This window comes from Calliphora vicina, chromosome 4 (genome assembly GCF_958450345.1).
Source record: "Calliphora vicina chromosome 4, idCalVici1.1, whole genome shotgun sequence".
Lineage (NCBI taxonomy): Eukaryota > Metazoa > Arthropoda > Insecta > Diptera > Calliphoridae > Calliphora > Calliphora vicina.
This window is the reverse complement of record NC_088783.1, coordinates 106,682,372-106,698,439: the sequence shown is the minus strand read 5'-3', so window position 1 is coordinate 106,698,439 and position 16,068 is coordinate 106,682,372. Positions and strand designations below refer to the sequence as shown.

Sequence of the window (16,068 nt, the reverse complement as noted above, 5' to 3'; positions counted from 1 at the left end):
TTGCACCTCCTCTTTCCTTCAGATTAGGAGTCCTTTGTATATATACAATCGAAAATCACAACATCTTTAGCCAAGATTGAGATTTTCAACCAAGTTTGGAGATCCTGAAGTTCGGTAACCTTCTCCTTGTGAATACAACCATCTCCACTTATTGATGATTATCACCAAAAAACACAACTGGTGGTCCACAAGAATTTGCCATTAACTAACATCATCAGCCCTCAATGGCTTATATTCAAAAAGGTCTATCTGCAGGCCACTACAAATCTATCAAGATCCAGGATAATTTAATTTAATACCAAAATTCACAAGGTTGGTGTAATTGCAACCCTTTGAGTTGTAGCCTCTGTTACAATTTCCTGATTTTATTGAAAATATTTGGGATATATTGAAAAAAAGGAAACGGAAATTTGTCTTAAAAAATTTTATTAAAATCTCTATTTCATTTGCAATTTCTGCTATTTATTATAGGTTTCATATGCCCGACCTGGTGGTGAATCAATCAAGGATACCAATTTATATGTTACCAATTTACCGCGTACAATCACCGATGACGAATTGGAAAAAATCTTTGGTAAATATGGCAATATTGTACAAAAGAATATACTCAGAGATAAATTAACTGGTAAACCAAGAGGTGTAGCATTTGTAAGGTAAGTAATTTCATAATATTTAAATATGCAGATGGAAATTTTAGGTCCCCCGGGGGAAGTTTTTTTAATAAAAACCTCCGTGATTCTTAAACATTGTCAACTAGACTTAAATTTGGGTCCCAAAGCTATAAATCGTGACAGCAACTTCTTGAAATTTCCATCTGTGTATTTATTGCTAGTTTTAAACAATTCTTAATAATTTCTTTCTTTTAACTAGATTCAACAAACGCGAAGAAGCCCAAGAAGCCATCTCAGCTTTAAACAATGTTATACCTGAAGGTGCCTCACAACCTTTAACCGTACGCTTGGCCGAGGAGCATGGCAAAATGAAAGCTAATCATTTTATGAATCAATTGGGCATGGGTCCACCTGCTGCTCCTATACCTGCGGCTGGACCTGGCTACAATAACATGGTGCATAGAGGTAGACACAATAAAAATCGTAATCAAAAATCACATCCCTATCATAATCCACAGAAATTCATTTAAACATCCACAAACAAAAAAGAACAAATATCTTTTTTTATTTTCATTTTTTTTTTTTTTTTTTGATGCTCTATGAAAAGAGTTGAAATATTTATATTATTCTTAATATAACAATTTATAAAAAAGAAATGCTACACAAATTTCTTAAATGAATGACAAATTTTTTTTCTTCATCATCTTCTGAGTACATCTTACAATAATTAATTAAAACAAGCAGAAATATTAAAAACTTTATAAAAAAAATATGGTTTTATTATTATTTCATTGGTCTTCTCAACTGTGACCTCTTAAAGGACAGTTTTTATTAGAATTATAGATAGATTTAAGCTAAGAGAACATAATTGAAAACAAGTTTTGAAAAGGGAGATTTTTAACTCAAATGAATGAACAAGTATTTTGAAAAATGTTTGTTAATCTTTATAATTAAACAGTTTTTATTATGGGCAGCTTGTTTTCGAAATTATAGGTACAAAACTAAAGGCCTTTTGCCTTTTCAATTTATTTTACATAATTTACAGCAATTCGAATAATTTTCTGTTTGAATTGTTTCTCGTTATAGTTTCCAAATTATAGCTCGGCTTTAGCAATTCATTGTTAGATTTAAAAATAATTTAATGATTAGATTTAAAAAGAATTTCATACCCCTATTTGTGGTTTCTTTCTTTAAAATATCACGTATAACCTTGACAAATTATTTATCTTTCAATTTATGCCCCTTTTCAAAACTTGTTTCCTCTATTTATATAAGAAACAAATATTTATCACAAATATTATAACAAAAATAATGTTTTTTAAACACAACAAAAATTCAATTAACATTTTAAAATTACTAATATTGTATATGTATCTACTAATTTTAAGAAACCCCCCTCACACACGATAACATATGAATATAGAAAACGTTAATATTTAAGTTTAAAAAAAATGAAAGAAATACATTTTGATCCTTAAAACAAATATCATAGAAATCCTAATAAATCCCTTATAATATAATCAATATATTTTAAATAACATATAATCCTCACTTAAAATAAAGTTAATAACAAATTTAAATGTTCAAACAAAAGAAATATATTACAGAAATAAGAAACGAGAAAATTAAATTTATATAAACATAACCCTAAAAGAGAGTTGGTAGCGGTTAATGAAAATTAAATTTATATAAACATAACCTTTAAAGGGAGTTGGAAACGGTTAATGTTTCGTTAGAGTTCTTAAGTGGTATTCTGTCTTTAAAATAATTATGAGACGAGATCTATAGTTTCTTATTGATCGTAGCCTAGCGGGCGTTATGACTGATTACTGGTTCATTTGAGCATTATGTATAGAAAATTAATTGGAGACAATACCATTAGCTTGCTAAACAATGCGGTTCTCCAGAATTTACAGTCCATACCAAGACCTATAAGTATATTCATACATATTATTTAAGCTATTCGTCCTAGAATTAAGAAGATTTCAGAACATTCAAAATTCGTCCATCAGTTTTACGACCCTGTTATTGTACACGTACAATACCCAGCAGTTTTAGAATACCGTCCCGAACTATTGATTTACCTATCATTAGGGTGGCAATTAGTCCATACCGGTTACATAGAGTTAGTTACCTAACTGGTTACTTGATCAGCTGAACAACTAGTTCTTTTAACATGTACGGATGCTAATTGACCAGTTAAAAATATATCTCATACCCCCATTAACACGAAGCCTGGTTATGCGTTAACTAGAAGTTATACTGTCGGTTAAAATTATTTTTGTATGAAAACTGTCAGTATAACTATTCGTTAACACATAACCAGACTTCGTGTTACTGGGGGATAGACAGTCCAATAACCGATTGTTTGTAAACAAACCTTCCTCCGACAGTTCTCCAATAGATTACTTCTGGTGGATAACTTTTTAAAGTGCAGTAAAAAATAAAATAAAAATTGACTTCTCTCTAGATTACCTGGGATGTATAAAGCAACCAAATGACTTATCTCTGCACTAAAAAGAGCACATAGGTGTCAAATGACCCAAAATATATAAATTGGAGTCAGCCAAGTGGACAGAAATTTGTGGCAATTACTGTCTATATGGGATTCATTGACTACTTGGTTAACTGCTGGGTAGATTACAAAATGCGACACAGATTTTCTTCCATTGCAAACACACAATAAGATTTTAAAATCCGGCATTATCTTTTAGAGCCGATCAATGCTGTGGAGGTTTCTAACTCTCGGAAGAAGACCTGGATTTATAGACTAGTATCCCTGATTTTAATTGAAAATTTTATAAGGGATACTTTTTCATGTAGATTTCAGTACTAGAATTTTCATCTTGTACTATATTTTCGAATAATTCATACATGACTAGGAACAAAACAGTATTTCCATATAGAGTACGATTTCCACACATTGAATCGAATAATGAATAGGTGCGTACATTCGTCCATTATCGTTCATTGTACAAGTGTTTCAATCCAACATTTTTGTTGTTGTTTAAGTACCCACGTTTCATCAATTAATACCTGACAGGTTGCCATTGCCGCATACGACTCTAACACTTTCCAGCAGATTCAGGAGTCTGTCCATTTTATAATAAAAAATCACACCTAAAAACTTCGCTTCTTTTGACATCGAGTTTACCCAAGTTTAATAACCCAGGAAGTTCGGAATTCTTTTTTTCTTTATACATAGAACCATCATAGTTTTCTGGAGAATAAGACGAAGTCCGGAACAGCTTTTCCAACCTCTTAATTGTCTGAGAAAACATTACATTACATATTTAAGAACAAAACAGTATCATCATATAGATAGCTTACACAACAGTTTTCCTAAAAGGGAGACAGAGAATTACAGAGAACATATTCCGAATTTATATGTTAATCCATCAATCTTCAATCTGTGGATAAACGGGTTTTCACCAATGTTATGTCTGACTTATCTATCAATTGAGTTTTACCTAGTTTATCCCCCCAGATCTGATTTATCACTGTCAAGGCTGGGTTAGCCGATATAATCTAACTGTACCGTTTACTTCATAAAATTAGTTCGTTTAAAGAACATGAAAAACGTATAATATGATTTTTATAAAAACAAAATCTATCATAGCTTCAGTTCCGTTAAGGAAACATTACGTTACACATATGATTAACCAGGCTTCATTCGTCTTTAATATCGCCAAAACAGTTTTTGGTTCGTTTTCCAATTATTTGTGTATTTTAAACACATAAAAACGGTCTTAGATTTCCACTGTCTTATTTTTAAATTTATTTAATTTTGATATTTTGATGAATTGAACAAACAAGGTTAGGTTGTACCGAGGAATATGTCAGTCTCCGCCTACTTTCCCATCAGATTGCGATTCGTTCGTAAAGATATCAGGTGTGCTCTTCTAAATAGAGATATCACATAACACAGTCGGCTGAAAATGAAGACAGATCTAGGAGTACTATAGCCGATATTATCAGGAATAACCAAAAGACATATAGAATAGTTCGGATTCCATAACATAACTTTGAATCTAATTGTCGAATTCAAAGTCACTTGCTGGCCATCATATTGATAGGCAACCAGCTTACATTCATAGTTCAAAGTCACTTATTTGAACTTTTAGATTCTCAGGTCAATAGTGCATCCATAACGAGGCAAAGAATGTGGGAGTCTCCATCTAATTTTGCATCAGATTTTGGTTCATTCAGAGAAAAAATCGTAAATAGTCAGCTGAAGATCTATAATTGTTTATAAGAAAAAGCTTTAATTATACAGTAGCCAATGTTGTCTGGCATGATCGAAAGGCATCTAGAATGGTCTCAATTCCTTAGTTAATCTGGACGTCATACTTTTGTGTCGTTGAAGAAGAGTTGAAAGTTTTGGACAAGCAAATACTGAGAACATTCTCGACGTAGCTCTCATTAACTTTTTACAATATATGTCTAAAGCATTTTGGACACTCTATTCTCCAGATTTCGATTTGTTATTAAAGATCTCAGATCCCAGATCTCTTCCCCCGAATATAGAAGACATATAAATACCTATTAATCATAACAAAAGTAACTTGACTTCGTACGCTGAAGTTCTAATAATTTCTTGTAGAATATAAACAGTGAACACGGAAGTTAGATGTCAATTATTCTCAAACTTTGAAAATGCATTGATAGAATTTGAAAATAATAGCTTTTTCATTTCATATCAAATGAAAAATTAAATTAGTTTTTCAATGATTGTCATTGTGTTGGCTGGCTGCAGTGACGAACTTTCCAAGTGTCATTTAATAGGTCTCCAACTATATTCTCGATTAACAGCATTGGTAAGAAGTTGCCACTATATTTGTAGAGATGATCTAACAGACTACCTTTCCGAGTGATATTTACTATATCTCTATTCCACAAAAAGTAATTGATTATCACATTCAAAAGCGATCTTCACTGCTTTTGACTCTTTTGATTGAATGTTAAGAATAATTAACATTTTCAACTGCGAACCACAAAATTAGAAACTAAAACGGAAAGGAGTTGTGGTCGATGGCTTCCAAATTGAGAAACATTTTTCGAAAACTGTTTTTTTTTTCTTCGGAATACCTGATTATTTTTATTATTTCCCGGGAATGAAAGCTATAGATAGGTTAAATTATAAAAGCAGCCAGCTTGCCCCTTTAAGAAAAATGGGTCATATTCTGGTTCCATTAAACAGCAGAACTTAAACCATATTTTTTGCAAAACTTGTTTATTTTTTTTATAACAACTGAAATCGATTCAACACGATTTTATTTACTTGTTTAAGCAAATACTGAGAACATATTAACCATATTCATCCCCTTTGAAAAAAACTCTTCTGAATTTAACACAAAATCTCCCTGAAACATTTTCTACCCTCTAAAAAATACATCTGAATTTATCTATAAACACATTTTAATACTAATAAAATTAACATTTATCTAAAACAGTTTTGGAATTCATTAAATAAAATAGTTAAATTAAAGATTTTTGAAATATTTAACACAAATACAAAATATATGTATGAAAGAAAAAGAAACATTAAACATATTTAATTAAAGTCTTGAAACATTTAAAATAATATTTAACACAAAATAATAAAGTTTTGTAAAGAGAATTCAAAGGAAAGCAAAAAACCATTTGGAGGTTAAGAAATTGATGCATGAATTCTTTTTATAAATTGACTTTATTTCTATATTAAACAAATATTTAGATTTATATAAAAACTTTAGGTCTTGATTTACATACATAACATATATTAAACATATAAAAAGAACAATATTTATATATCTGTAGGTATACAGTGTAATTGACAATACAAAGGAGATTGGATAAAGAAAATTTAAAAAAAAACAAGTAAGAGTGCTATATTCGGCTGTGCCGAATCTTATATACCCTTCACCAAATTATACTTCAAAATTTTAAATATTTTTAGGTAAACAAAATTTAATTTTTTTTAGTTGTTTTTTTTCATTTTTTGGAAAAAAATTTATTTTAAATTTTTTTTTTTAAATAAAATTTTTTTTTTTTTTAAATTTAAAATTTTTTTTTTTAAATTTTAAAAATTTTTTTTTGGTTTTTTAAATTTTTTTTTTTTGAAAAAAAAAAATTCGGGTTAAAAATTTTTTTTCCCGATTTTGACCCATTGTAGGTCCAACTTAATATGGTCTTATATACGTCGTTGCAAATGTCTTTGAAATATCTATCATTAGATATCCATATTGTCTATATTAATGTCTTAGTAATCCAGATATAGGTAAAAAATTGGTCAAAAATCGAGGTTGTCTTGGTTTTTTCCTCATATCTCAGCCATTTGTGGACCGATTTTGCTGATTTTAAATAGCAAAATTCTCGAAAGCATGTCTGACAGAATTATTGAAGATTTGGATCCCGAAGATATCTGGGGTCTTCAGAAAACTGATTTCAACAGACAGACAGACGGACAGACAGACAGACAGATGGACATGGCTTAATCGACTCCGCTATCTATAAGGATCCAGAATATATATACTTTATAGGGTCGGAAATGAAAAATGTAGAAATTACAAACGGAATGACAAACTTATATATACCCTTCTCACGAAGCTGAAGGGTATAACAAATTAAAAATTTATTTGAAAAGGTTTTAAAAGGATTTGTTAAGAAAATATTAAATGAAGATGATTGCTATTGTAGGAATTTATTGATATTTTTTAATAATTGTAAAAAAAGTACAAACATTTATTCATTCGAATGACTATAATATTGAATTTCAATGAAATTAATAGTTTTATTTTAATAATTAACTTATTTAAGGATTTAAACTTTAACATATTGTTCTTCTGGAACCGATAGAGTTTTAAAACTTAAATTTTTCAAATCTTATTCTGCTGGTAAAAATATATTGTTCTCATTATCGGCCACAGAAGTTCGGTTTTAATTAAATTAATAGTTTTAAGGGTTTTTTTACATTTAAAACTTTAAAATCATGTTCTGGTGCCGGAATATTTTCAATACTTAAAACTTTAAAATCTCCTTCTGGTAAAAAAAAACATTGTTCGAAACCAAAAATGTGCTGCAGTAGTATTTTTTTAATAAAACTATTAATTTTATTGCAAGAAACAGTTTTATACTTAAAGCTTTCAAATCTTGTTCTTCTGGTCTCAGAATATTATTTTAATGTTTTTTTGGTTAAAAGTTATTGTTCGAAGAAGTTAAATTTTTAGTAAAACGATTTGTTTTATTGTAGGAAACAGATGAATTAAAGATTTTTATATGGAAAACTTTAAAATATTGTTTATTTAGACCCGGCATAGTTTTAACACTTCAAATTTTGTAATTTTGTTCTTCTGGTTAAAATAAATATTGATTTGACTGCCTAAAATGGGCAACAGAAGTTGAATTTTAATAAAATTATTAGTTTTATTGTATGAAACAGACTATTTAAGGGGTTTAGATATAAAACACTATTAATCTTAACGTTTTAAAACGAATTCAAATATTTTAGTGTTCTATAAATCGAATCCACATGTTTGACACGATTTAATATCGAGTAAATAAATCTGTTTCAATGTACAAAATCGTGCAATTTGTAGAACCTCAAATTGTCTACTATTCGTTCAGAACAATGGGGTAGTTAGTTTTATTGTAATCAGAGCTTAGAATTAATTAATTCAATTTGAGCTTAATTCACTATAATCTTAATTCGGAATTAAAAAAATATCCGCCATTTATTCCACAAATTCATTCCCAACATCAAATTATTTAGCTTCATTCAAGTCGTTTATTAAATAGAATTCATTCATGTCCTTTGAATGATTAAATGTTTGTTAATTCAAATCTAATACAAATTGAATTGAACTATTTTTTTTCTTCATTCTGTGTTGTTTAGCTTTTAATCAGTTACGAAATGAATTGATAAGGTTTGTAACTGATTTGAATTGAATCATTCAATACTATTTGAATTAAAGAAAGCTTTAATGATGTAATAAATTTTTAAAGCCATTTTGTAGTGGATTTGAATGATTAAATAGGAACTAATTCTGTAAAGAATGAATTCACAATACATTTGGAGTACAAGGGAATTAAGCGTATGAATTAATTCATTAATGGAATTGTTAAGAGATAATCACCCCTATCGCGAATCAATACTTCACATGAAATGTGTTCGCTTTTCCATTTTTCTTTCAACTTTGTTTACTTGAAAAAAATTCCCCATGTTGTGAAATTGTTAGATGAAATTTTGTAAACAATAAGCAGCTGTTACGAACAAAATCAACTATTGTGAATGAAAAGTTTAGGGGAATATCACGATAGCAATTTTCCCTTCGAGGGAAATGGATATTTTATGGGAACATAAATTTCACATGTTTTTCACGATAGGGGTGATTATTTAATTTGATTTCGAAATTGGAATTATGAATTGATTATTTCGAACCTTTGATTGTAATAAACAAATTATTTAAGGTTGTTTTGTACTTAAAACTTTAAAATATTGTTCTTGTAGGGCCGGAATTTTGTTTTAAGTTTTCCTCACAATGAACAAGATAAATTCATTCTTATTTTTGATATATTCAATATGATTTATGTTATTTAAAGCATTTATTGGATTAAATAAGATTTTAAATACTGTAATGGATTAATAAATAACATGGAATTAAATTTTGAAGATCTATAAATAGAATTTAAATGAAATAAACTGAAATTAAAGGAATTTAAAACCGATTGTGAACTTAACAATTGGAATTTTTGATTTTCTGTACTTTAAACTTTAAAATCTTGTTCATCCGGTTCTGGAATATTGTTTTAAATGTTTTTTACAAATGACAAGATGAATTCATGTTGAATCTTACTTATTTTTGAAATGTTCAATCCCATGAATCCCTTTCAAGAGATTTATTGGATAAAGAATCAATATTTTACATGAAATGTGTTCGCTTTTCCAATTTTTCTTTCAGCAACTTTGTTTACGTGAAAAAAATTCCCCATGTTGTGAAATTTTTAGATGGAATTTTGTAAACAATAAACAGCTGCTACGAACAAAATCAACTATTGTGAATGAAAAGTTCATGAGATTATCTCGATAGCAATTTTCCCTTCGAGGGAAATGGATATTTCATGGGAACATAAAAGTCACACGTTTTTCACGATAGGGTGAATATTTCACATGAAATATGTTCCCTTTTCCCATTTTTCGTTCAACAACTTTGTTTACGTGAAAAAATTCCCCATGTTGTGAAATTTTTTAAATAATAAACAGCTGTTACGAACAAAATCGACTATTGTGAATGAAAAGTTCAGGGGAATATCACGATAGCAATTTTTTCTTCGAAGGAAATAGAAATTTCACATGTTATTGCCGATAGGGGTGAATGATTTTCAATTTTAAACAACTATAAATAGATTCTAAATGCTTTTAAAGGAATTTAAAAACGACAGTCAATTTAACAATTAGAAATACTCATGAAATTTAATAGCCAGCCTTCTAGTGACTCTTTAGAGCACTAAATTTCACAACAATTTACTTGAAACTTGAAAAATAATAAAACAAAATCTTGATATTATCAAAATGTATTGTTGATTTACACAATAATTAATATAAAATTTTGAAAAATTATGAACTAATCTTAATATAATGAAAACTTATTCACAGTTTTTACTGGGAGGCTATTTTGTAAATCGTTGCGAAAAGTTCTTCTTTCGAAACAATAACCCGCCCAGATTTTAGTCTCTCATATTGAAACTCAATAAATTTTTGCTACATCATGATTTATTTTGGTTCCAAAGTCAATTAAAATATAATCAGCCCAATTATGAAAAAAAATTCCCGGGGAGTTTTTTCCCCTTTCGTTTTTTTAACATAGAATTTGAATAGGAAAAATGAGAAAAGTGAAAAAACTCCCGGGGAATTTTTTTCATTATCGTGCTGAATTTGTAAGTCTTTTATCAATATTTTTAATACAATCTCTAACTAATTATATTTCCCTGTTGCAAAACAATTTTTTTTGTATTTTAAGCAAAACTTTTAACAAGTTTCCTTTGTTTTGTCAAAACTTTCACTGTATAAAACCTACAACACAATACAATATATATTCAATAATACTAAAATAATAATTCTTAAATTAATATTCATACAAGTTTCTGTAGAAATTTAGTAATAAAATATTAGTTACTTTAACAAACAAAACAACCCAAAAACCGAATTTTTTTTTTAAATATTTTTTTTTACAGTCTACTGAAAGTGTGTGTTTAAACCATTTTTTTTATTAAGCTTCATAAAGGTAGCTGGAAACAATATTTCAGATCTCCTAAACAAAATTTTTCTCAAAACTTGTTTAAAATTAAAAAAAACCTCCTCTGGTCCTCTTCCAAATTTGAAAAGAAAGAAATGAAAATCCTCTTTTTAAATTCCTAAACTCAACGGGAAGCAAATTTTTTTTGTTGTTTTTGTTGTTTTTTTTTAACTCTTCTTCTAGCCAACTCAAAGAGCGTTAAAGGTGGGCGTGGTAAGTATACGCCAACCGATATTTATATTCACCTCAAAGCCAAAAAAGAAATGAAAAGAAGTTATTAACCGCCCATATCGGTCCCGTTATATATTGTTGTTGAATCTTCCCTCAATATTGTTCAAAAAATCTTTGTAAATACATATTTTTTTTTTTATTTTTTTTATATATTTTTTTTTTTTAATAACAGCCATCAATGATTTATGAAATTGAATGAAATTGAGTGTTTAAAAATTTATATTTCCCTAAAGGAGGTGAGAATTATTTTTGTTTTGTTTTTTTTTATATACTTACTATATACATAACTATATTTTTTTTTATTTTTTTTATATATATCTCTATACCAAATAAAAACACACACAATATTTTTTTTTTATCTATATAAAAATATGTTTTTTTTTTGAGCGGAAAAAAATATCCGTAAACCAGTTGTACTTGCCTTCTTTTGGCAGAAACATAATAAAAAGCTTTTTTTAATGCATGTACTTGTACATAAATTGATGTATTTTTTTTTATTAAAACAAAAAAACATAAATATCAATTTTTATTATTTTTTTTTGTTATTTAATTATTTTAGTTTTAATTTTATTAACTAAGCACATTTGAAATAAAAAAATGTTTTAATATAAATTGGATTTTAAAAATAAGTTGAAAGTTTTGTAGTGAAATCAATGTTATTACAACCAAATGTTTGCAATTAAAAGCAGCTATAATCAATATTAACCTTCTATTAGCGACTAGCTTATCGATTCTCATATATTTGTGGATTCTAGTACCATTAATTACCCCATTTGGATTCCCAATCACTCAGAATCATATATGCCTATTTTCACGTTTCTAGGTCAGTTATAAAACAATCAAAAAGTACTATAACTAGGAAAAAAGTACCTGTATTGTGGATTCTAACTTTATTCAGGATCATGTGTATATAATTTCCTGATTCTAGATTCATTATTATAGACATTTTGAAAAAGTACCATTATAAGAACGAAAAAGTACCATTAGTTCTCCATTTTTGTACCTAAATATCAATACAGTTATTACTTTAGACTATAGACAACCAAATGTTTTCAATTAAGAGCTGCTATAATCCATTTTAACGTTTTGTTAGCTACTAGTTGATAGATTCTCTTATGCAGGATAACATGTCTCTAATTAAATCCCCCTTTGTGGATTTTAGTACCATTAATTACACCATTTTTGATTCTCAATCACTCAGAATCATATATGCATAATTTCACGTTTCTACGTCCTTATAAAATGATAAAAAAGTACCTGTTTTGTGGATTCTAACTCATTCAGAATCATGTGTGTCCTTATTCTAAGTTCATTATTTTAGAAATTTAAAAAAAGAACCATTTGATGAATGAAAAAGTACCATTAGTTCTCCATTTTTGCTACCTTAACACCATTAAGCCTCCTGTCCTTGATTATTTCTTTACTTAGGTTATCAGGCAATCGACTAGTAAAAAGCAGGAAAAGAAACAACCCACTTGGATTCATACAGTAGGTCCCTTGGCGTTATTTACTTAGAAGCATATCAGCAAATTACACAGTGCAACACGAAAAGAATAACCATATACGGACACCACTACATGATAAAAGACCAAAAAAAGACCCGTGTCTCTCAGTCATGCAGTTTTTTTTTATGAGCCCCCGAAGATTTGGGGCCTCGGTGTCATTTTTGCCATAAAGTGATCATTTTCTCAGGCCCATATCTTGCAAACAGTTCGGAATTTTGATTTACTCTCTGGGGCAAAGTTGTAGGCCTTGTCATAAAGAACAAAAATTGTGAACATATAAAATCAAAAAAACTTCATCTTCAAGATCAAAATCGAAAAAAACTTAAAAAAAATTATTTTTTTTTACTTTTTTCCCCCTGTTCAGGTCCATAGGTAGCAAACCGTTCAAAATTCAAGGAAACATTCAACTACAAAAATGTACCTAAGATCTCAGTAAACAACTTTTTAGAGCATATGAACATCCTAGGAATGATTCTTAACACAGTTTAGGTAGGAATTAAGTGTTTTGGTCCATAAACTATAAAATTATAAACTAAAGCATACTTTTAGGCAGCTTTAAACAAAAATTATTACGAGTTTTTGTAAAAATTTTTGCGATTTTGATCTTGAAGATGAATTTTTATAATTTTATTGGGGTTATGACTTAAAAATGTGGGTTTTTTAAAATGTTTCTACTTTTATTTTGAAACATTTGTACAATATAAATTTATTCATAGTATTGGCCATTGTTAGCCTTTTCCCATCTTTCTGGCAACATATGATTTCCGACCCAAAATAATTGCTCATTATTTGAGGCCAATATCGAATACTCTGTTCCAAAGTGAATTGTATCCCACAGAGAGCGATGAAGAAGCATCGATCGATACAAATAGTCGTCGGACGGGGTACGGCCTGGACTATAAAGTGGGTGAGGCAAAACTTCTCAACCAGGGTGAATTCCAAAATGTCTGTATGCAATGCAGTCATATCTTTATCAAGACAAAGCAAGCAAACGCGTAGTTAAAACTTAAAAACAAAAAATTTATCATACTGCCTGTTTTTACTTTTTCATACATTTTGCTATATGAAACATTATCAAAGTTTACACGGTTGCGTTAAGAATCGCTCGACTTTTTAAGGTTGCATTGCATACAGACGTTTTGGAATTCACCTCCACTTTATTCCAAATAGTTTTAACAGGTATTGCAACATGTGGCCTAGCATTGGAATATTACGGTTTCATGTCTGGCCGCGTATTTTGGGCTTTTTTCAGCCAATGCTCGCTTCAAACGAATCAGTTTCGTTTGGTACAGCATCCATGTGATGGTCTAGTCAGATTACAGCAGTTCATAATAAACCCTCTTATACAGAAAATTACCTTAGCGCCATAGCTTCGACTGGTTGGCCGGACTTCACATACTCAAGTAATGATTCAGTGCAAAAATGATTTTCTTTCAAGGTATCTCGCCTTCAATTCGTATGGTACTTCATTTCCCTGTTATTGGGATCCATTTTTCATCGCATGCACTATGGTCCCAAATCGATTTTCTTGGCAAAAATTCAAAAAAAAAATTTAAAAAATTGTTAAAAATTAATTTATTTTCCTAAAGACAATACTCCAAGCAATCAAGAAAATATATTTAAAAAAAACAGTTGACAACACTGCTGGTCTGCTAGGCTTACAAAGTTGAAACTTTAAACACGTATTCTTAAATAAGTGTTAAAACAGTATTACAATTGTATAACGAGCAACAACTAATGGGCACAAATATGATGTACTAATAGAGTGGGTTCTTTAAAAAAATCAATAAAAATCTGAATATTAACAAAAATAATCAAATAAAACAAATATATATAATATTCTGTTACATATAAAAAAAGAGTTCAGTTTGGATACCTTCCCATTTAGTGGGCGTGGTCCAATTGACTATTTTTTGTTTAAATTTATTTATATGCCATGGACATTAAATGTGCTGAAATTAAAAGCTCTGACATGATTATTTTAATTTATGCCATAAAAACTGTATTTGAAACCATAGTGGCATGTAATGATTCGGTGTAAAAATTATTTTCTTTTATAGCGTTCAAGCATAATGTCAGACATGCATATTCGCCTTTCAAGGTCTGCCGGCATCAATTCATACACGCAGAGAAAAAATATAATTGGGCATGGTTACTGTAACCATTTAAATAGTGTTACAAGATTTTTAACAATATTATAGTCACAGTAACCATTTACATGATTGTGGTAACCATAATATGTTTAATTTACGATTCACATGATTGTATCAACCATATATATGGTTACAGTAAACAAATATATGTTTGTGGCAATCATATTTATCAAATAGGGTACCTTCGACATGTCACATTTTTAAACACGTGCCACCATTTTTATGTTTCCCATCCGATTTATATTTTTGGAAAGCGGTCGGCTAGGTTTTAAAAAACATGCTTGTGTGTGATATTTATAATTCTGTTATAATTTCCTATAACTGAATTAACTACATATTTTCAATATATAAATTGAAAAAAAAAAAAATTTTATTTTTTTTTTGGGAACATATAGCAATTTTCTGTTATCTTTACGGAGAAGATTTTGGTATAAAAAACATGTCCCATTTTTCGAATATGTCGCCCCTAAGACCTTCAGAATTTGACCGATTTTTTTTTATAAAAATTTCAACTTTGGGCCACATGTTCTAAAATCCCAAAGCTGGGTTCAGAAAACGGAAAGCAGATTTGCAAACCTTGATGTGTTGCCTATTTAGCCCAAGGAAATGTGGACCCTATGAGCAAAATTGTAAAAAATATACACAGGCACTTGTGTTAGAAGTGGATCAATCTGTTGTGAAGATCCTCTTTAACATAAATCTTCAAGTTTATTGTGTTTAATATGACTAAAGATTAGCACTATTGTAACAGAGAGAAATATTAGCATCATCCTGTAAGGAGATGATACCAAATCTGGCTAGAATATTTTGAAATATTGTAAGTAGTGTCCTGGAAATTTTTATGTTGATACAGAGACATATCTTCTTCTATGAAATTTCACTCTATAGGCCAGTCGAGAACAGATTATTTCATCTGAAAGGGAGTCAGGCAAATTGTGACAAATGACCGCAGTAGGGGTATCAATCATAGACATTGGTCGGACTATATTTCACCTACGATACATTTTTTCACCTACTATTTGATTATACATCTGGATAACAACCAAAAGTGGCTGGGCAAAAAACCTGAATTTCAAAATTCCCAAAATCAATAATATTAGATCGGGAATTTAGAAAAGTTTATAAAAAATTTTTATATGAAACTAGTTGATCGCCCGGTTGCATTTACTAATGTTAGTTCTTCAAGTTTCTCCAAACCACTCACACCAGCCTGTATTTATTTGCAAATAAAATATCTAAATTTGTACTGCATACTTTAGGGAGCTTTTTTATTACAGTTGACTGGACTCACAAA

The 16,068-nt window shown here is 29.2% G+C and overlaps 2 protein-coding genes across 3 annotated transcripts in view; both read left to right on the top strand.

The window, feature by feature from the left end:
• LOC135957022 (putative uncharacterized protein DDB_G0290521) overlaps positions 1–16,068 on the top strand; it is a 160,808-nt gene that overhangs the window by 30,809 nt on the left and 113,931 nt on the right. The gene's annotated exons all lie outside the window — the stretch shown is intronic.
• LOC135957023 (sex-lethal homolog) overlaps positions 1–16,068 on the top strand; it is a 176,746-nt gene that overhangs the window by 160,031 nt on the left and 647 nt on the right. Inside the window, exons 6-7 of one of the 2 annotated variants that reach the window (XM_065507678.1) lie at positions 472–653; positions 871–1,076. In XM_065507678.1, the coding sequence (XP_065363750.1) occupies positions 472–653; positions 871–1,076 (388 nt within the window). Of the gene's footprint in view, positions 1–471; positions 654–870; positions 1,167–16,068 lie in introns of those variants that run through there. The other variant, XM_065507679.1, reaches the window with a different exon arrangement.